This window comes from Notolepis coatsorum, assembly GCF_963971535.1.
Source record: "Notolepis coatsorum genome assembly, chromosome: 4".
In the NCBI taxonomy this organism is placed as follows: domain Eukaryota; kingdom Metazoa; phylum Chordata; class Actinopteri; order Aulopiformes; family Paralepididae; genus Notolepis; species Notolepis coatsorum.
The window spans coordinates 61,108,546-61,130,741 of NC_140168.1; the positions used below are offsets into that span (position 1 = coordinate 61,108,546).

At 44.7% G+C, this 22,196-nt stretch overlaps 1 protein-coding gene across 2 annotated transcripts in view; it reads left to right on the plus strand.

Annotated features, from left to right (window-relative positions):
* Positions 1-21,807, plus strand: part of top2b (DNA topoisomerase II beta) — a 98,021-nt gene extending 76,214 nt beyond the window's left edge. For both annotated transcript variants that reach the window (XM_084313087.1, XM_084313088.1), the window contains exons 31-36: positions 3,130-3,481; positions 5,777-5,862; positions 7,450-7,545; positions 8,831-8,959; positions 9,430-9,530; positions 21,218-21,807. In XM_084313087.1, the coding sequence (XP_084169213.1) occupies positions 3,130-3,481; positions 5,777-5,862; positions 7,450-7,545; positions 8,831-8,959; positions 9,430-9,530; positions 21,218-21,412 (959 nt within the window). In that variant the 3' untranslated portion in view covers positions 21,413-21,807. The remainder of the gene's footprint in view (positions 1-3,129; positions 3,482-5,776; positions 5,863-7,449; positions 7,546-8,830; positions 8,960-9,429; positions 9,531-21,217) is intronic.
* Positions 21,808-22,196: the final 389 nt, after the last annotated feature.

Here is a 22,196-nt window from a genome sequence, read left to right on the forward strand (position 1 = left end):
GTGAGAAACCGAATAAAAAAATGTATTATTTTTTTCCCTTTTTTTTTTTTTTTTTTTTTTTAACTTTTTTTTTCATGTCAACGTTCACACGCACAATATATGCTTACCTAGGATTTGACTTGATTCAACAACAAAGCAGTCGGAGCAATGACGAGCCGAAAACTGTCGAAATTGTAGTTATTTGAAGTTTGGATTTTTTTTTTACGACTGAGGTAGGTAAATTAAATTTCTTGAGACTAAAGTACCGAAAAAAGGTACCGTTGGGTACCGGTATCGATTCACAGGTACCGGTATCGGTTCAAATGTGAAAGGTACCCATCCCTAGCGTAGTACCTTTCTTGGAACACGTTGTTTATTACATAAACAAAGCCTCTGTAATCAGATGGAAACCAATTCTGTAATTGTCCTTGAAGAGTCTTTGAAATGAACTACCGTAATTCCTCTAATAGTAACCGGGTCTCAAATACAAGCCGGGTCTCTATTAATGGCGGGTGCGCTCTTGAGCTAAGCAATTATAAGCCGGCCTCCTAATACAAGCCGGGTTACTAATATACTGAGCTGCATACTGAGCTAGTTACTTGATTTCACTTTGAAAACGTTGAAATGACCAGTGACCACCTGTAATTGCACTGTTTACTATTTCATACAGTACTTGGTTTCAATAAATGAACCCAGTACATTTTACTGGGTTCAAACTGACACAAAATGTTGATTTATTCATTATGATCCGTTTGAAAATTTGAAATATAGGCCTCCCTCTTATACAGGCCTCCTCCTAATACAAGCCTGGTACCCGCTACAGTTGAAACAAATACAAGCCGGGGTTACTATTAGAGGAATTACGGTAAATTCGTTATTCTAATGATCTCTCCTTTCACCCCGCTCGGTGGTCATCGCGGCCTGGTGGTTATTCCAAAAGCCTGTCGTCGTGGCACTCTTCATTGCTGCCCCCCCTCCCCCTTTTGCGAGGGGAGGAGGGAGCCGTCTCAAAGTCTCTGATCAAACGCTTCTCCTCTGTGTGTCGTAGCTGAATCTCACTTACACCCGGAAGAACTCGCATTATATTATTCTCGCCATAGCAACGACAGGCCCGCCCCTCTCCTCATTACTATGTGACGCGCTGTCATGACAACTGCTGTTCACCTTCCACACACTAAACGTCTCTGCCTGTCTGCACTTTCAATGCTTATCAAGATGACGAATGACCTTGAAGCTACATGCCCCATTGTTGCTGGTAACACTCTGACTGCTGCTAAACACACCGTCTCTCTCTGACTGCCTCCACCACCACATCTACCTCTCTGACCTGGCACCTTTAGATGCTGTCATCCACCAATATTTAACATATACACCTTGAAAAACCTCGACATCCTTCACAGCGGTACCTCCGGCTTGGTCGACCGTCCGTGCTGACACAATTGGCAGTGTCAGTGGGTGGGAAGCTGGTGGGTGGGTCCTGGTCGTTGTAAACAGTGACTCCTACAGTTCAGTCGGGGCGCCTGCACAGCAAGGGAAGAATCTGGGTGAGGTAGTGTGATCCTTCCACACATTACACTCTCCCAGTGAGAGTCCGCGCTGCCAGGTGAAAAGAAGCGGTTGATTGGCTACACATGTGTCGGAGGAAGCATGTGATAGCCTCCACTCTCCCAGACCGACTGTAGGGGGTAGGTGCGCAGCGACCAGGAAGGGCATTGGGAATTGGCATAACGACTAACATTGGGATGGGAGAAAAACGGAAAAAAGGAGGGAAAAAAAGATTAAAAAAAATGTATAAAAAATTAACAGACTGTCGTCGCCTCAGACCGGCAATGTCACACTCACTCACTCACTCACTCACTCACTCACTCACTCACTCACTCACTCACTCACTCACTCACTCACTCACTCACACTCAGCCTATCCTACCAGCAGTATTTAAACAACACACTCACAGCCTATCCTACCAGTAGTATTTAAACTACACACACAGCTTATCCTACCAGCAGTATTTAAACTACACACTCACAGCCTATCCTACCAGTAGTATTTAAACTACACACTCACAGCCTATCCTACCAGTAGTATTTAAACTACACACTCACAGCCTATCCTACCAGTAGTATTTAAACTACACACTCACAGCCTATCCTACCAGTAGTATTTAAACTACACACTCACAGCCTATCCTACCAGTAGTATTTAAACTACACACTCACAGCCTATCCTACCAGTAGTATTTAAACTACACACTCACAGCCTATCCTACCAGTAGTATTTAAACTACACACTCACAGCCTATGCTACCAGTAGTATTTAAACTACACACTCACAGCCTATCCTACCAGTAGTATTTAAACTACACACTCACAGCCTATCCTACCAGCAGTATTTAAACTACACACTCACAGCCTATCCTACCAGTAGTATTTAAACTACACACTCACAGCCTATCCTACCAGTAGTATTTAAACTACACACTCACAGCCTATGCTACCAGTAGTATTTAAACTACACACTCACAGCCTATCCTACCAGCAGTATTTAAACTACACACTCACAGCCTATCCTACCAGTAGTATTTAAACTACACACTCACAGCCTATCCTACCAGTAGTATTTAAACTACACACTCACAGCCTATCCTACCAGTAGTATTTAAACTACACACTCACAGCCTATCCTACCAGCAGTATTTAAACTACACACTCACAGCCTATCCTACCAGTAGTATTTAAACTACACACTCACAGCCTATCCTACCAGTAGTATTTAAACTACACACTCACAGCCTATCCTACCAGTAGTATTTAAACTACACACTCACAGCCTATCCTACCAGTAGTATTAAACAACAATGTATAATGCAAACTCGTATGAACCTAAGAGACTGAACAGGGCCCTGTGTTATTGAAAATGGTATTGAATATCGGCATTTTTCAAGCTATTGTATCAAAGTTAGAAATTCCAGTATTGTGATGAGACTGTCGGTGCTAAATTTGGCTTGCCTGTGTCCAACGTTATGTTTGATATTCAGGCTGCATATATTGCACCATCTAAAAACTACACAGCAACGGTTTGCAACCTTTTAATGTCTTAACGGACGCCCGCATCTATGACACTGTGTGTCCTTGTTTGTGTGTTTCTTTTTAGCTTCCAAGCCCAAGTATACATTCGACTTCTCGGAAGAGGAGGACGAGGAGAACGGAGACGGGGATGGAGATGGAGATGGAGATGGAGATGGAGATGGAGACGGAGATGGAGACGGAGATGGAGACGGAGATGGAGACGGAGACGGAGACGGCGAGGGCGAGGAGGACGCAGCTGCCTCTCCGGCGAGGTCCTACAAAGAAGACTTCCCCGCCTCAGAGAGCAAGAGCTGCTACAATGACAACGACAACGAGGAGGAGGAAGAGGAGGAGGAGGAAGAGGAGGAGGAGGAGGAGGAAGAGCAGGAGGAGGAGGAGGAGGATATATTCCCTCCCCAGCCCAAAAAGACCACCAAGTAAGTAGGGGTTGGGGAAAAAATTGATACAGCAATATATTGCGAAAGTTTGCGTAATATTAGTAATAGTAATATTACAGTGATGCAAAGTATCGATATAACAAAATTGGAATGAGGTGAACATACTGAAAATGTTATCTTATTATATAAAACAGATGATGGTGTATATATTTTTATTGCAGATGGTAACAAAGTTTTCCATTGGGGACATAATTAATAGTTAATGATAATCATGTTGTGGTCAGTGTGTGTTAAAGAGGCACTATGCAATTTGTTGTACATTGTTTCATGTACAATTGGCCAGTTTGCGATGCACACTAAATAATCTGATAAGCTTTCATGTACATTTTTAGGGCCAAATATCATTATCGTATCATCCCACCCCTTCAAGTAAGACTAGAACCGAAGTTCCTCAGCTTTTTCCCCTTAGTCTTTCAGAAACAATAATGTGATGATATCTCAGGGAGAGGAAAATACATAGGAAGCAAACATTTAGTAAAATACTCTGTTTAGATTCTCTCTGCAGGGATGTGATTTTTCCATTTTTAACCGGATTCCCGGTTTTTCGGACCTAAAATCATGATAAAGATATATTCATTAAAAAAAAGGTACATTTTTTATATTTTTTTTATATTGAGCTTTATGTATGTTTTGATTATTTTTCCACCTGGTCTAAGTGAAACTCGAAAGCAACATTTATCAGACCTGCTATTCTTGCATAACAGATTTTCATTGGCTATCGATAATGTTAGCAGTTTTGTTGAGTGGCGCGAGATGCTGTAAAGACGTCAACACACTAGGAAACACACTAATACTGAATTGCTTTTGTAAAACTGACCAACCAGGGAAGGTTACTTGCAAGCAGTGCCGCAGTCTGCCACTCAACACTACTCAAGGGAGAGCAAGCATTGTCCAGTTAATGTGAAGCTCTGTAGAAACATCAAACTCTCAAGCATGAGGTACAGAAGCCAACCTAGACATAACCAAGAAGCTGAGATGGAGAAATGTCACCACCTTCATTCTCAAAATCGACCTGAGAGCAAAAGAAAAGCAAAAGAGTCCATTAGTCCAACAGTAGGCAAGACTTCCAGAGGAGGCGGTTACAGGTGTTGCACAATCTGGTTGCAAAGAAGAAAAGATAAGGTCCTAACGTTATTGTTTGACCCAGGATGACTTGGGAGGGGTCAAGATGACCCCCTTTACATTTTTTAGGGGGACACTGAGATATTTGATCATTTTCTTTGTCCCTTTCCTCTCCCACCTTCCTCTTCCCTGTAAACAGTTCAATCTATACAAATAAAATGTGTTCATTCATTAAAATGGAGTGTTTATATAAAAAAAAAAAAAAAAAAATAGATAGTTTAGACATTTTCAGGTTTTTTTCTTAAGGCGCAATCACATCCCTGCTCTGATAAGATAAGATGATACTTTATTGATCCCCTTGGGAAAATTCAAGTGTCAAAGCAGCATGGGGGGGATACAGGGTGGGGGATGCATAGCTTCACAGTCCTAATACAGTCCAGTATCTATATACATTTACATTTACATTTAGTCATTTAGCTGACGCTTTTATCCAAAGCGACTTACAAGTTCTGTACGACAAGCCATCAGGAAGAGCACAACTCTATCAGCTGAGTAACAATGTTCATCAAAGTGTTGAGTGCTACAGTGTAGGTTAGTTTATTAGGACAAGTGCATGACAGTATGGTTAGTTAGGGTTAGATTTTTTTTTTTTTTTTTTTTTTTTTTATATATTCAGATAATGGTTGAAGAAGTGAGTCTTTAGTCGACGGCGAAAGATTGGACGTGTTTCGGCTGTCCTAACTGGGGTGGGTAGTTCATTCCACCATTGTGGGGCAAGGACTGAGAATAGGCGACTTCTCTTTGATGACCCTCCCGGAGCTTGGATAGGAGTAGGTCTGAGGCGGCCAGAAGATGCAGAGCGTAGGGGTCTTGAGGGTGTGTAGTTAGAGACCATTGACCGGAGGTAGGCGGGAGCAGTTCCCTTTGCCGCACGGTATGCTAGGTCAAGGGCCTTGAAGCGGATTCGTGCAGCAATGGGGAGCCAGTGCAGGTCCCTAAGAAGTGGGGTGACATGGGCCGACTTCGGTAGGTTTGAGATCAGGCGGGCCGCTGCGTATATACACTATAGATACACTTAAAGTATAGATACAAATACAATATAATATAAAAAGTACAAACACAATGTGTAGTGGTTTGTTTGAGTTACGCATGTGAAACGGGGCTTGGTTGCTTACTCATCCTGATCCAACCCACTGTATCCTCTCCCTGTAGGTCAGCACCAGCAGCTAAGAAGAAGGAGCCTTCCAGCGTCTTCACCTCCTCCAAGTCGGCCTTCTCTGAAAAGAGCAACGACAGTGGTAAGTTCCCACAATTGGCGCACATGTCACATGACCTGGCCAATCAGAGCGCAAAACTCGAACGCGGAAACAAACGTTTGTTGTCGAAAGTATAGACGCGACCAGGTCCGTGGGGCTCCCTCTTGTGGCGTATTTGTGGACATCTCTTACTTTATTTATACCCAGGAAAGGGGAGGGGGACAATACAACTGGGGACAGAGAGGGAGGAGACAAGCTCCTATTTCCCCCACAATTACACTCCTTTTCTTCTCATAATGTGAATAAAACTTCTGATTTAGAAATAACAAACACATAGTAATAAAAAAAGAAAACAAATATTAGATACTTTAACTCTTTGGGCGCCACACACTTTCCCCATCTGTACCGCCTGGCGCCAGCGTTATTGACCATTTTAGCTATGTTTGCAGACCCATCGTGTGTTCTGTATTATAGCTATGGAGACAATAGTATGGCTCATTTGACAGGCATTGTTCAAAGTCCATTACTGACTAATCAGTTAATTTCTACACACTAGTTTGTGCGCTATTACACGCTAAACATCGGCCATTTCCAAAATAATCCAGTCTTTTTCCATAGATCGCGAGATATGGCGCGTTATATGCAATAAGCCCAAATCGTTCTGGTTGATTGCCTGAAACCCCAAATACTCCCAAATCAAAGGTGGCGGTCGTTTCAACTAGAAACTGCGATCGTGTTTGTCGAGCATGTTTTACGTCCGGTAAAACACGACACTGTGATTGTTACAAAAACATGTTTCAGGTTCGGTAAAATATACATAGAATATACCTTACCTTAGCCAGAATGTATTTCAAAAAGAATAATTCCCAGTGATCGCATCGCCATCGCGATTACCAGGGGTGCGTTGGTGATTTCAAAGCTGGTTGCACTGTGTTTTAATGACGCCACGTGCACACGCTCCCGGGCGCATGCACACACACTCCCGGGCGTGTGCGCGCGCTCCCACACATGCGCATAAATGTTCCCTTGCGTGCGCACAGACTAAAGACAATGCCTAGTTGCCTCTAGGAATGGAATGTAACACATTTCATTCATAAGTTAAAGTTTTGTGTGAATGTATCTGAGAATGTATTTGAACATACCTGACGGCCTGAGCTATTGTTATGCAAAGTAGCCAGGCGGGTACTTGGCGAGTTGGCGCATCAGTTGAGTGCAGCGCATTCCTGTGTGCCCGCGTGTGCATGTGCGTGCGCGTGCTTCTGCTCACAGAGCCGGTTGCTCGGCGTGCAACCCCGTCCCATGAGCAACGCACCTCTGGCGATTACCCGTGTATATGTCTATACTCGTGTATACGGGAAATAGGCTTCAGGCAAAAAAATCTCGAGGTGATTGCTGTGTCGCTCTGTCTCCGAGGAGGAGGAGCCCTTACAAAAAAAAGAAAAGGTGTATCCACACCAAGCCATTCCAGTTCAAAGGGTAGTATCTCGCGATACTGCCACCAGGTGAGACATTTTGTATGCAAAAAGTTTTTTCTCCAAAGTAACCGCAGGGTTCTAAAATGGTAGTACAGTAAAAAGTAGGATATTTCCATCTTTGTTCCTTAACAGTATGTTACTTTTGTCTTCACAGATCGGTCCAAGTCTGACAGTGATGAAGACAACGGGCCAGCCTTCTCCTCCTACTCCACTAGCTCCGCGTTGGACAAACCAGCTCCAGCCAAGAAAGGTAATACCTCCCCACCTCCACTAGAGGGCACGCTAATACAATTTTCTTTTTTACACCAGACCCCACAATGAAGGCACCATAGATTCCATATGCGGGTGTTCTACTTCTTCCAAGTTAAAGGAGAACAACACCCAAATTAGGAACTAGTGAGGTTCAATCAATATGTGTGAGCATGCGCTATTCTCCCAAAGTGAGAGACCAAGACTCAAACTTGTGATCAGGTACAAGGTGGGGGGGGGGGGGGGGGGAACGATACAGCAATACATCACAAGATTTTGCATTCCAATATTATATCAATACAGTGTTGAGACATTTTAAATAATAATAAATTTAATTTATTTATTTATTATTATTATTTCTTTGGCTTGACAATCGCATTTTACTGCAATAAAAGTGATTGGAATGAGGTGAACAGACTGAAAACGTTATCTTATTAGATACAACGGATGATGTATATATATTTGTATTGCAGATGGTAAAACGGTTTTCTGTTGGGGACATTATTAATAGTTGCGGCCAGTGTGTGTTAAAGAGGCACTATGCAATTTGTTGTACATTGTTTCATATACAATTGGCCAGTTTGTGATGAATCTGATGAGCTTTCATGACAATTCTGTAAATAAATGCATAATTCCTGCTTTTTTAATTTGTATGGGTATTTTTTCTTTTTCTTGAGTTAGACAGATATATGAATCATGGATGAAGTTTCTTGCAGTATATTGTATATTATCGATTATCGCAGATATTGTGTATTGTGATATTATCGCTATCGAGGGCCAAATATCAGTTTGGTGTCGTTGCTTGTATCGTCCCACCCCTAGTATAACGTCTGTAGCTGCTCCACAGACAATGGACGGGAGACTGACTTTGTGGACACCCATAATGTTTCAGTTTTTATACCCAAAACCCCTTTACCGTCTTTCCCAATAGGTGCCTTGCACAGAATGTTTGTGTATTTGTCTCTCTTCCAACATGGCTGCCTGTAACCACTGGCATGATAATACTGTTCTACTGTGACTTGCTTACAAGATCCAGTCGTAAGACACCAAATTATTATATCTTTCTTTGTTGGTATATTTCTCATATATCAACACATGGCAACCGTTGTTTTGCACATATCAACCATTGTCTCTTCCATTGCTGTGTACAAGACAATGATTGCCATGTTATAGGCAGCCATTTTGAAAGACGGAGAACTACACAAACACTCTGTGCAAGGCCTCTATTCACTGAGCAGCTTCAGAAATTTTTATTAACTGTTGGTTTGTTTTTTCCTCTCTAACAGCAAAGAAGCCCTCCGACGCTGCTCCCAAACCCAAGAAAGCACCAGCACCAAAAGCCAAGAAGCCAGACAAGACCATCTGGGACTCAGACTCTGACACCAGCTCCAAGAAGCCTACACCAGCACTCAAAGGTACAGGCTTCTCATCCAGGGATTCAGCTTTCTTGTCAGAATAATGTTTCTGGTGTCCTGGTTGATCATCTGAATGTTCTGGTTCTCTGGTTGATAATCTGAATGTTCTGGTTCTCTGGTTGATCATCTGAATGTTCTGGTTCTCTGGTTGATCATCTGAATGTCCTGCTTCTCTGGTTGATCATCTGAATGTCCTGCTTCTCTGGTTGATAATCTGAATGTTCTGGTTCTCTGGTTGATCATCTGAATGTTATGGTTCCCTGGTTGATAATCTGAATGTTATGGTTTCCTGGTTGATAATCTGAATGTTATGGTTTCCTGGTTGATAATCTGAAAGTTATGGTTTCCTGGTTGATAATATGAATGTTCTGGTTCTCTGTTTGATCATCTGAATGTTCTGGTCGTCTGTCTGATAATCTGAATGTTCTGGTCGTCTGTCTGATCATCTGAATGTTCTGGTTCCCCAACAGGTTCAACAGGTAAAGGCAGGGCGAGGAAGAGGAAGCCATCTGGCTCTGGGGAAGAAGACTACAGTCCAGTGAAGAAGGTAGCAGGAAAAGCTCCCAGCAGAGTGAGTTGTGTGCCTGCGTGCGTGTGCCGTGTGTGTATAAGAGACCGATATCTGCCCGGTCTTGCTCCGTGGACCGATGTAGTGGACCATAAATTAAATAAATCACAATGTCCAAAAAACAACGCTGATTCATTTTGCACATAATCTCACACACAACCAAAAACTCTTAAAACAGTTTTGCACACATTTGTTTCGTTTGACAGTTACTGAGAGTAATGGAATTAGAATATGTCCACCAGTGATCGGAGACATTCAATCATTGTGTTGTGTTCATTTCAGCTCAATGAAATGATAAGGTAGCAGTCTCTATAAGACAAGGTATTGCTATTTTTTCATGGAGCTGTAATTAAAACAACACAAGGATTCAATGTCCGCAATGACATCACTGGTGGCCGTATTTTGGATGTGTGTGATATTATGTGCAAAATAAATCTGCATTGTTTTTTGGTGAAGTGCCTTAACACATTGAGTGCCACGCCCCTTCCGGGAAGTGACCCCTTCCTTGCCATCCATTAACCCCATGTAAACGTAGTTGTAGTTTGTAGAGCTAAACCCAGTGTTTCCCATTAATTACCTAGACTGTGGCGGCCCGCCACAGTTGTATAATGAACCAAAAAAAAATAAGTAGGTTAAAAAAAAAAAAAGAGAGAAATATTTGATGGCTATATGCTCTAGTCCAGTGGTTCCCAAACCTCTCCTCGAGACACCCCAGCCGTTCCATGTATTTGTTAAATTCCACCACCAGCACACCTGATTCAACTAATAAAGGGCTAGTTAAGTTGAATCAGGTGTGCTGGTGGTGGAATTTAACAAATACATTGAACGGCTGGGGTGCTTCGAGGAGAGTATTGGGAAGCACTAGTCTAGTCGATTTTGTGTTTTGAGCACAAAGTTCATCATAGATCTAGCCTCTTTATTTTGCTCTCAACGTGCACCAGATTGATGCATTACGGAGGGGCATGCCCCCGGACCCCCCTAGCGGGGCAGAGGTTCACCCACCACAGTCTCATAAAATCCTGTGGGAAACACTGTAAACCTATATTTTATAGTATAGCTATGGGTCTAATAACGCCGTCGAGTCTCAGTGAGTTGCTTCTGGTCAACATGCAAAAAACTGAAAAAAATGTCATCCGTACATTTCCGTTTTGAATATGAATATACCGTAATTCCTCTAATAGTAACCCTGGCTTGTATTTGTTTCAACTGTAGCGGATACCAGGCTTGTATTAGGAGGAGGCATGTATAAGAGAGAGGCCTATATTTCAATTTTTCAAACTGATCATAATGAATAAATCAACATTTTTGAACCCAGTAAAATGTACTGGGTTCATTTATTGAAACCAAGTACTGTATGAAATACGGTAGTAAACAGTGCAATTACAGGTGGTCAAAAAAAGTAAAATAAAGTAAAATAGTGCAATCACAATACTGGTATAATAATAATAACTTCGTTTTATACAATTCTGAGGTAGGCTTACTCTCTTGGTAAACATTAACACCATACCATTATATGGTATTTACTGCACAGCCAGGCCAGCATATAACAACAATAACAAAATATATTGCCTATGGTAAATCCATTGAGGGAAATACCGTAATTCCTCTAATATACATGAAACCCGGCTTGTATTAGGAGGCCGGCTTATAATTGCTTAGCTCAACAGCGCACCCGGTCATTAATAGAGACCCGGTTTTTAATTGAATACCGGTTACTATTAGAGGAATTTAGTTTGGTTGCTTCTGAGTAATTCCAGGGAAAAGACGCTAAAACAGCGTTTTTGTGTAATTCAATAAACACATAATTTTTCGCCTGATTATCGGATCTTCCTGAAATCAACGCTAGACCATCATTATTATCCTTCCTCGTGCACGCATGCAATGTGGTTTAGACCGGCGCGCCCCCTACCCCCCCTCCTGCAACACAACGGCAAACAGCCATACTAGGGCTGACCCCTATTAGTCGAATAGTCGACTAATCGATCGAAAGGAGCCGTAGTCGACTGCCTACCTTAGTCAAATGCAAAAAAATAAATAAAGTATAATACTTTTAAATTTTGTATCATTCTTTCCAAAAGAAAAGAGGCCTAGAAGCGTGGCTAACGCTAATGGCACGCATACCAGAGGCTAACTGCCTAAGATAACAGGCAGAGGCACTGAAAGAGGATTTTAACCCATCTAAGTCGACTAACCAAATCCTTAGTCGGGGACAGCCCTAAGCCATACACATAAAACACAGATAGCGTTAATCGCGGTAGAAATAAATATCAGATCAACGCAAGCTTTCATATATAGTGTCCTTACCTGTTATCTGATGTAATGCAAAAAAAAGAATCCAATTATCTCATCGCCATTCCAGTTATCCACAGCGATCCTGTCTCCGACGTTGTTGGGCATTGCACTTCAACTGGCGGGCGGGGTCAGTAGTCCAAACCATCCCTACAAGCGCGTGTTTTGCCGGAGTGTTTAGGACCCGCCACCACGCCGCAGCTTGGTAGAGAAAAGAAACGAACCCGTTTCTAACGGGGTGCAATAATGGCCGAAGGCGTTAGAGGGCGGTATAAGACCGTCTGCCAGCTCAGACACATTCAGTACAGCATGCGCAAGGTGCCCCGCTGAATTATGAATGGCAATAGCGAATAAAATAAATACTGTGAGAAAAACGTAGATCTACGTTTCCAGCACTCAACGATCGGGCAACAGAAACGTAGTTCTACGTTTTCGGCAACCAAATGGTTAATGTAACTGAGGGGTACAATTCCCTGACTGTATTGTTAAGTATGGTATTATTAAACCACTACCTCTTGTACTTTAACTTCTGGCCATCCAGTACATGATATAAATATGATGAACACTTTCCCACCTGATGAAACGAAGTCCACACAAATGTACAAATCGAATATTTAATATAGCAAAAGGTATATACAACGTTCACTTGTTTACACTTATGATTTGAAATGCACTTGTATGGCAAATGAGTATTCGTAGGTAAATCAACATTGAATGTCCAATCTCTGGTTACGCAGGGAGTAAGTATACAACCTGGATATTTAGGAAACTATAGCGATGGTACTTAAATGATTATAGCTGGATACACTAAGGGGGGGGGGGGGTCCCGCTGGTTGTAAGACAGTAGGAGGGGGGGGTTAGAGAAGCCGCTGGCGGCAGGCATTAAAGCGTTCCGTCTTGGGACGGATATCCGTCCATTTGATTTGGAGATTCCGTCATTTGATTTGGAGTCGTGACGGATTTTAACCTGAGCCAATCAGAGGCGTCAAATATCCTTTTTTCCCCTACCGCGGCCGCACCAAACAGTCATTTGCGAGCAATCGGCAAATTCTCAGGCAAATGCAACCAACCAGAAGGCGAGATTGTTCTGAGTTTACAGCCCTTTCACCCGCCTCCGCTGTGCTCAGCACCAATGGGAAGCGCCCATTTTGAGACTCTCTAGCGTCTAGCTCTACTCGCGAGTAAACTTGACTCATCAACACCATGCGGCAACTTTTTACGAGACCGTAAGTTCATTTGACTTATTCTAGTCTAAAGAAACATATATATTACTATTGCTATTGATAAATCTAGGTAACGTGAATGCCACAAAACGAATGCCTTTTGTTAATCAGAACGTTATTTACGCGACAAGCAGTGTGTTGTTGTCGTTGTTGTTGTTGTTGGTGGTGTTTCGTGTGTGTGCTTGCGCCGCTCGCTTTCTGATAAATGTATGAATGTTGATAAATCTAGATAACGTTAATGCCACAAAACGAATGACTTTGTTAATCAGAACGTTATTTGCGGTATCAATTGTTTTTAAGCTCAATAAACGTCTTTCTCCCATTTGTCCGGGAGATCTCTGGGTAACAGTACTGTATATTTGCATATCATATATGTCACAAATGTAACATTACTATATACCTGTATGTCATGTATGTCACTATGAATTGAAAACGGGGGACCCTGATGTAAACAAGACGAACGTTTTTCTCTGGTCTGCATCCCCTTAACAATTGTGTGTATTGAGCTGTACTGTATTGTACCCATTCTGCAATCTGTTAAATATTGATTGATTGTTATTAACAGATTGCAGAATGGGTACAGTACAGCTCAATACACACAATTGTTAAGGGGATGCAGACCAGAGAAAGACTTTCGTCTTGTTTACATCAGGTTCCCCCATTTTCAGTTCATCATAACATATATGACACACATGACATACAGATAGACAATACTGCTACATCTATACATTTATGACATACCAGATTTACAAATACAGTAGCCTATTGTTTGTTTGTGATACAAAAATAGTCTAAAAAGAGTATATACATTTGACGAAGAAACTGTACATTGGAGGTGGTTGGGTGGGATGGGGGGGGGGTTGTAACTATACATTGGATTATCGACAAAACCTTACTTGGTCCCAAGAAGAGGGTCTCGTGTATTAAATAAAGTTTTCATTCATTCATTCACTCTGGATCTTGTAAATCCAGTAGCAATACACACAATTGTTAAGGGGATGTAGACCAGAGAAAGGCGTTTGTCTTGTTTACATCATCAGGGTCCCCCATTTTCAATTCATAGTGACATTTATGACATACACAACATACACATGACATCATGACATTTATGACATAGGGACATACATGCCTTACAGGTATATAGTAATAGTACTGTTACATTTGTCACATATACGATATGCAAATATACAGTACTGTTACCCAGAGATCCTAACAGTAAATATATACATATGATGAGGAGACTGTACATTAGGAGGGGGTGAGTGAGTGGGTGGTAAATAAATATATACAAACGGTGGGGAGGAGACTGTCCATTGTTGTTGTGGCATAATTGCGAAACGTGTTTAGTCCCTTGTTTGTATGATAACAAGCCATTTAGTTCATGGTTCAAAGTGGGGAGGGGTGCTAGCTCGCCATCAATCAGAAGCTAGCCACAAGACTTGCATTCACGCTCTCCAGCACACAACAGTAGGGTCTCTATAGTCACAGTCAGGACAGTAGGCTCGCTCTACAAGTAGGCTCCCTTAAAACGCTAACGCTATTAAAAAAAAAATACAGTAGAGGTTAAAATAAGAATATGACTTGGCCAGAAAAAAAGTTCAGTCAGGAGATTTTTTTTTGCTTTAATCCCTGGCTGGCGGTATCCCATCTGGCCGACGATTTCTTGGGAGAATTCAAAGTCTTGAACACGGTGCCCACAGAACCTCGGTCCGCAGACGAATACAGCTGGACCCTCTGGTGGACGGTAGCTGCCGGTCCACAACGGAGAGACGTGAGGCGACCTCACTGGTGTAGAGCGCCGTCTCACCTTGCTCCTCTCCGGGGGGTAGTTCCAACACTCCGCAGTGTTGGCCGTTATCCATGGAATAATCAAAGCACCCAAAGCATAATCCAAGCCGTGGAAGGCTCGCCGTCGTCCGGGTAGAGTAATCCAATATACAGGTCCAGTCGCCCTGGCCCGGAGCTCCTCGGATGCAAGCACCACTAGTGGTCTGCCCAGCCTGGTTAAGACTCCAGATAACGTCAGGAACGATGGGGGTACTGATAACTTTATAACTCTAACCGACACGATGCACCATACATAAATAGACTATTATTAGCTTAATAGAATACGTCCAACTCGACGGTATAGTGCCAAACTATGACTATTCAACTATTAATCCACACGATATCTCAATGCCTATTCTGAGGCCAAGTAGGCCTTACTGCACCACACGTGCGTCGTGGGTGAGGCTTCGCGTCTGTTACTCGGTTGGAGGGTAAAGAACTGGACTAAAAGGAAGTTCTACTTTACTTGCGCCATATATATATGCGCTGTGAACAAATAGTACCATTCGTATTTCGCCAGACGTATTCCTACGCGGAACCGGGCTTGCCACGACATGTTGGGCGGCACGATTGAACTTGAACCTAGGGGTATGGCTGCTGGCGCCAGGTTCTCGTCCAATGGTAGAATGAAACTATTATGGGCTGTTTAGTAGACTAAAGGGATATTCAGTGCATATTGTACAAGGAATATACAGGGGATATCAAACGATATACAAATACTATTTAAATATATATATATAATAAATATATATATTCGGTTTAATCTGATCCTTCACAACAGCCGCCCCCTAATTAGTCCCACCTAATTAGCTAAGCAGAGACAGATTAACCGCACTGTCTACCACTCAAGGTCCGCTGTAAGGGTCAGTCAACTCACAAAGTCATGGGGTCATGGTCATCATCGATAGTGTCTGGGAGTCGGGGCAGTTCTATTAGCCTCGCCACGGGTCGTGTGTAAGTGCGCCCTTGGACGAGTACTTCAGCTGCTCGGACCTTGCCATCGGCACCGGTGATCACTTTGCTTACGCGGCCAGCCGGCCACATAGCTCTGGGTAGTGACTGGTCGATAATCATGACGACTGTTCCTTCTGTCAAATTGTCTCTCTCTTTTACCCACTTCTGGCGGGTCTGTAGAGACGGTAGGTAGTGGAGTAGGAAGCTGCTCCAAAACTTGTCAGCTAGTACATGACTGTACCTCCACATTCTTCGGCCGTTCGCTTCTTCAGGCCTGTACATTGTCTGGGGTAGCGCGGGGTCCAGCCGCCCCATTAGGAGTGTGTTGGGGGTGACTGGGTCGACATCTGCTACATCACTGGAGACGTAACCGAGGGGTTTTGAGTTCAATACTCCCTCGATCTCCGTGAGGACTGTCATTAGGACTTCTTCCGCCACAGTCTGGGCCCCAAGCACGGCGTACAGGGCTGTCTTTATAGAACGTACTTCTCGTTCCCAGGTTCCACCGAAGTGGGGTGCGTTCGGGGGATTAAACTGGAAGTCAATCTGGGATGGAGCGAGGTGGGTCTTAAGTTCTGGGCCCATAGCTTGGAAGCTCTCTCTCAGCTCTCTTTCTCCGCCTTTGAAGTTTGTCCCGTGATCAGACAACAATGTAGACGGTTTTCCTTTCCGTGATGTGAATCTTCGGAAGGCCATAAGGAATGAGTCTGTGCTCATGGTCGGAAGGAGCTCGATATGTATCGCTCTGGTGGTCATGCATTTGAATACAATACCCCACCGCTTCTCGGTTCCTCTTCCTGTCTTTATATACAACGGGCCAAAACAGTCCATGCCTGTGGAGTGGAATGGCTTGTCGCCGAGTCGGAGGCGACAGGGGGGTAGGTCAGCCATCCGTGGTATGCTGGGCTGCGCGCGCCACTTATGGCAGTCTAGACAGGTTCGCTGGAAGCGCCGCACTGCTTCTCTCCCTTGCAGTATCCAATAACGACGTCTGATCTCCGCGAAGACTCTCTCTGCTCCTGCGTGGTGTACATCCTCGTCGTATTTCTTTATGATCAGCTCTGTGACCTTGTGTCGGCTGTTCAAGACGATCGGGTACTTAATGTCATCCGGTAGATCAGGGGCTCTCCGCAGGCGATCACCCACTCTGATGAGATTATGGGTGCCACTCTCGGGTGCCAGGTGGAGCAGTCTGCTGTCTGATGGGACGGGCTTTCCTCCCTGTAGACAGTCTAGCTCATCGGGGAACGAGTCTCTCTGGGCTCGTTGTAGTAGAAGAAGTTCTGCTTCTTCGTAGTCAGCTGCTGACATGTCAGTGGTGGACTGAATCTCTGGGTGGTGCCACAGGAATGTCCTCTGCTGCGCACTCTCTAGGGTAATGCAGTCATCTATGTTGGGGTCTGTGGAGGCGACTGTGCTCAGTCCACAGAACATAGGTTTCTTGTTCTCAGCCTCCTCGTTACTTGCTTCCCGTGGGGTGGGCGTAGGCCACTCTTGTTCGGGGAGCTTGAGGAATTCTGGTCCGTCACTGTAGATGTTGCGACGGGTGAGGTCATCCAGAGACATTCCCCGGGTGATGACGTCAGCTGGGTTGTGTTTGGTGTCCACATACCGCCAGCTCGCTGCTTCTGTTAACTCTTGAATCTCGGTGACTCTGACTCCCACGAAGACTTTGTATCTGCATGAATCAGACTTGATCCATGTGAGTACTGTCGTGGAATCTGACCACAAGATTGTTCTGTGCACCGGAATGGTGAGTTCACGTTGGATTAACGTGGCTAGATGCGCTCCTGCTAGGGCTGCGCAGAGCTCTAGACGCGGGATAGATTGTTGCTTTCGTGGGGCTATTCTTGAGCGGGCCAGGATGAAAGCAGTGTGTATCTTTCCTCCCTTCTCTTGGGCACGCAAGTAGGCCACCGATCCATAGGCTACTTCGGAGGCGTCGCTGAAGACGTGTAGATCAATCTTGCATGTCTCTGGCCTCACTGTGGATGGGAAGTAGCTGCAGCGTATATTGACGCCTGGGAGTGAGCGGAGTTCCGTCTCCCACTCTCTCCATGTTGAGGCAAGGTGTGCGGGTATGGGGTCGTCCCAGCCCTGGTCCTTGTCCCATAGTGCTCGTACAATCATCTTTGCCCTGGTGGTGTAAGGTAGAATACATCCCAACGGGTCAGATTGTCTGGCGAGTGTTCTGTACACACTCCGTCTGGTGGGCGGTGTGGCAATGTATAACGCCGTGGATGGCTGATACATCGGCGAGCGTTGGGGGAGAGACCTCCTAGGCGAGTCCCCTCTTGCGCCTCTCTGTGGGCTGGTACCGACAGGGTACCATGGCCCGCTGGTCCAGGTGCTATTCCTCTGGGCTGGTCGTGCGTCATGCTCACCCGTGAATAGAGTCGGGGGTCTGTAGCGCAGCGCCGCGGGGGTATAGCCTGGGCTGTACTGGACCTCCTGGTCCGGTGGAGTACTGTGCTGTCGTCGGGCTTGGTTCTCCTCCTCTCCCTCTTCTTCCTCTATCAGGTCTTCCAGATCCTGTAATCGTTTATTTAGCTTCTCCGCAGTGTATGCCGCTCCTTTCTTGTAGCTGGGTCTCGCTTGGACCGGTCTGGGAAGGGGGTCTGCGGGGGGTATAGGCTCGGTCTGTTGGTCAAGTTCAGGGTCGCTTGCTCGGTTAGGAGGCGCTGCCCTTGACCGTTGTCTCGACGAGTTCCTTGAACCCCTGGCGGAGGGAGAGGGTGTTGCCTTGCGGATCAGCTGCTCCATTAGCTGCGCTTGTAACTTGTCGCGCTCGACTTCGCGCTTGGTGAGATCTGCTTCTATTTGGGCACCGGCAGTGGCGCGCTGGGCGTCTGCCCGGTCTCTTGCCATATTCTCTTCCGTCTGAAGGCGTCTCATCTCCAGGCGTGTGCGCTCTTCTTCGCTCCGTTGTTGCGCTTGGAGTTGTTCGCGCTCGCTAAGCGCCTGTGCTTGGAGTTGTTCGCGCTCGCTAAGCGCCTGTGCTTGGAGACGATCGCGTACACCCTGAAGTCGATCGCGTTCGGTAGAGGCTGTCAGGCTGACGAGGGACGCCTGTTGTAGCATCCTCTCCGCTTCGCTGGGGGAAGGCGGTTGTGGAGGTGAGCCGCTCCTGTGTGAGCCGCTCCTGGGTGAGCCGCTCCTGGGTGTACTCGTTGGGGAGTCCTGGAGCTCTATTTCCTCGGCGCTCTCCTCCTCTTCTTCCGTGCAGAGTTCTCTCTCTGTAGGGTTGTCTTCCTCCCGGGGCTGGTCGGGGACTAATTCTTCGGTAGTGGCGGGGGGTAAAGGCATGTCAGCTCCCTCCTGGTCCCCACCGTGAGCTTGGTCAGTTACATTAGAACCTACTAGGGCCTCTGTGGTCGGGGAAACCTGGTCGTTAAGGTCAGACATAATTTTACTTTCTACTTTTACCGCGTTTACCGTTTGTCGAAGGCTAGGTAGTTGACTGACAGTGTAATCCTCTAAGTACTGAGGTGGCTGTCGTCTGCGCCGCGGGCGTTCTAGGTTAGGAGGACCGTTTCGTGGAGTGTTCATCATAGGCCATTTCAATATTAATAACACTATATTAATATTACACTAGTTACCCTCCGGCTCGAAGGACCAATTGTAACTGAGGGGTACAATTCCCTGACTGTATTGTTAAGTATGGTATTATTAAACCACTACCTCTTGTACTTTAACTTCTGGCCATCCAGTACATGATATAAATATGATGAACACTTTCCCACCTGATGAAACGAAGTCCACACAAATGTACAAATCGAATATTTAATATAGCAAAAGGTATATACAACGTTCACTTGTTTACACTTATGATTTGAAATGCACTTGTATGGCAAATGAGTATTCGTAGGTAAATCAACATTGAATGTCCAATCTCTGGTTACGCAGGGAGTAAGTATACAACCTGGATATTTAGGAAACTATAGCGATGGTACTTAAATGATTATAGCTGGATACACTAAGGGGGGGGGGGGGTCCCGCTGGTTGTAAGACAGTAGGAGGGGGGGGTTAGAGAAGCCGCTGGCGGTATCCCATCTGGCCGACGATTTCTTGGGAGAATTCAAAGTCTTGAACACGGTGCCCACAGAACCTCGGTCCGCAGACGAATACAGCTGGACCCTCTGGTGGACGGTAGCTGCCGGTCCACAACGGAGAGACGTGAGGCGACCTCACTGGTGTAGAGCGCCATCTCACCTTGCTCCTCTCCGGGGGGTAGTTCCAACACTCCGCAGTGTTGGCCGTTATCCATGGAATAATCAAAGCACCCAAAGCATAATCCAAGCCGTGGAAGGCTCGCCGTCGTCCGGGTAGAGTAATCCAATATACAGGTCCAGTCGCCCTGGCCCGGAGCTCCTCGGATGCAAGCACCACTAGTGGTCTGCCCAGCCTGGTTAAGACTCCAGATAACGTCAGGAACGATGGGGGTACTGATAACTTTATAACTCTAACCGACACGATGCACCATACATAAATAGACTATTATTAGCTTAATAGAATACGTCCAACTCGACGGTATAGTGCCAAACTATGACTATTCAACTATTAATCCACACGATATCTCAATGCCTATTCTGAGGCCAAGTAGGCCTTACTGCACCACACGTGCGTCGTGGGTGAGGCTTCGCGTCTGTTACTCGGTTGGAGGGTAAAGAACTGGACTAAAAGGAAGTTCTACTTTACTTGCGCCATATATATATGCGCTGTGAACAAATAGTACCATTCGTATTTCGCCAGACGTATTCCTACGCGGAACCGGGCTTGCCACGACATGTTGGGCGGCACGATTGAACTTGAACCTAGGGGTATGGCTGCTGGCGCCAGGTTCTCGTCCAATGGTAGAATGAAACTATTATGGGCTGTTTAGTAGACTAAAGGGATATTCAGTGCATATTGTACAAGGAATATACAGGGGATATCAAACGATATACAAATACTATTTAAATATATATATATAATAAATATATATATTCGGTTTAATCTTATCCTTCACAACAGTTAAAGATACAAAATTTGGCCAGAATATGAACGTTGAGACATACAACATACAACATTGGGGGACACTGATGTAAACAAGACGAAAGTCTTTCTCTGGTCTGCATCCCCTTAACAATTGTTTGTATTGAGCTGTACTGTACTGTACCCATTCTGCAATCTGTTAATACAATTTTCAATCAATCAATCAATCAGACATGGCTGTTCTTGTTGTAAATCATAAAGTTTTCCAAAGTATTCATAATCAAATTAATTATCTTGCAACTCGACCCAAATTACTCTGGACGTGTGCAGACGGACTTTAAAAAGCAGCTCTCTACAACTGCATCATCACCAAATTCCATCTACCCCTGTAACAAGTAATTTCCTTTCCGCCCCCCCGTGTAGAAGTCAAAGAAAGCCCCGTCCGACGACGAAGACGAGGACAACAACAACGAGGATGACTTGGACAACAGCAACAGCAACAGCGTCAGCGTGAAGAAGACCTCGGCGTCCCGGGACCGACCGGGCCGGGCCAAGAAGGAGGTCAAGTACTTTGCCGAGTCGGACAACGAGGAAGACGACGACGACATGTTCGATTAGGTCCAACGGCGACACACACAACAGACACTCCCTCCCCGCGCTCGTATGGAATTTCCTCCCGTTCGGTGCTACCAGACTACCCAAGACTTTTGTACATTTCCCCCCCCCCCTCCCTCCTCTGTTTCATTTTATTTTATTTTAAAAGAAAAAAAGGGGTGTGACGTTCAATGATTTTTAAATGTGTAGGTGTTTTACACTTTTTATTATTATACATATACAGTTTTTTTTTTATTCTCATTGAAATGTTCTGTATTTGTCTTAAGCGGCTTTTAGTGATTTAGAACGCTGTGCTTTGGCACATTTTAATTGTTAAAAAGTGAAGAAGAAAGAAAAAAAACAGACTGTACCTTTTTGATCATGAAGTTGGAAAGTAAACGATGAAATGTAAAAATGCCTCCCTTGCCTCGGGGTCCTCTGTTGAGCCCATCCCCCACTTGAGCAGAACGAGAGAGAAAAAAGGCGGGGAAACAATTTTCACACTCGCGCTAATACAATAAAACACACACAACACAAATTTTGTATTTTAAAATAAATATATTTTATTACTTTGCCAGAACAGTTCATGGTAAAGTTAAAACAGTATATGAACATAAAAAGCATTGTTAATGTACAAACAAAGACAATATTGAAAATGGAGAGCGGAAAAAACGGACCGTAGCTCAAAACCTCTTGAGCAGTGAAGGACGTCTCCACCCGAGGGTGGGGGGGCTGACCACTGTCGTAACGACCCCCCCCCCACCATCACCACCACCCTTGTGTCCAATAAGACGAGTTAAGACTTGAT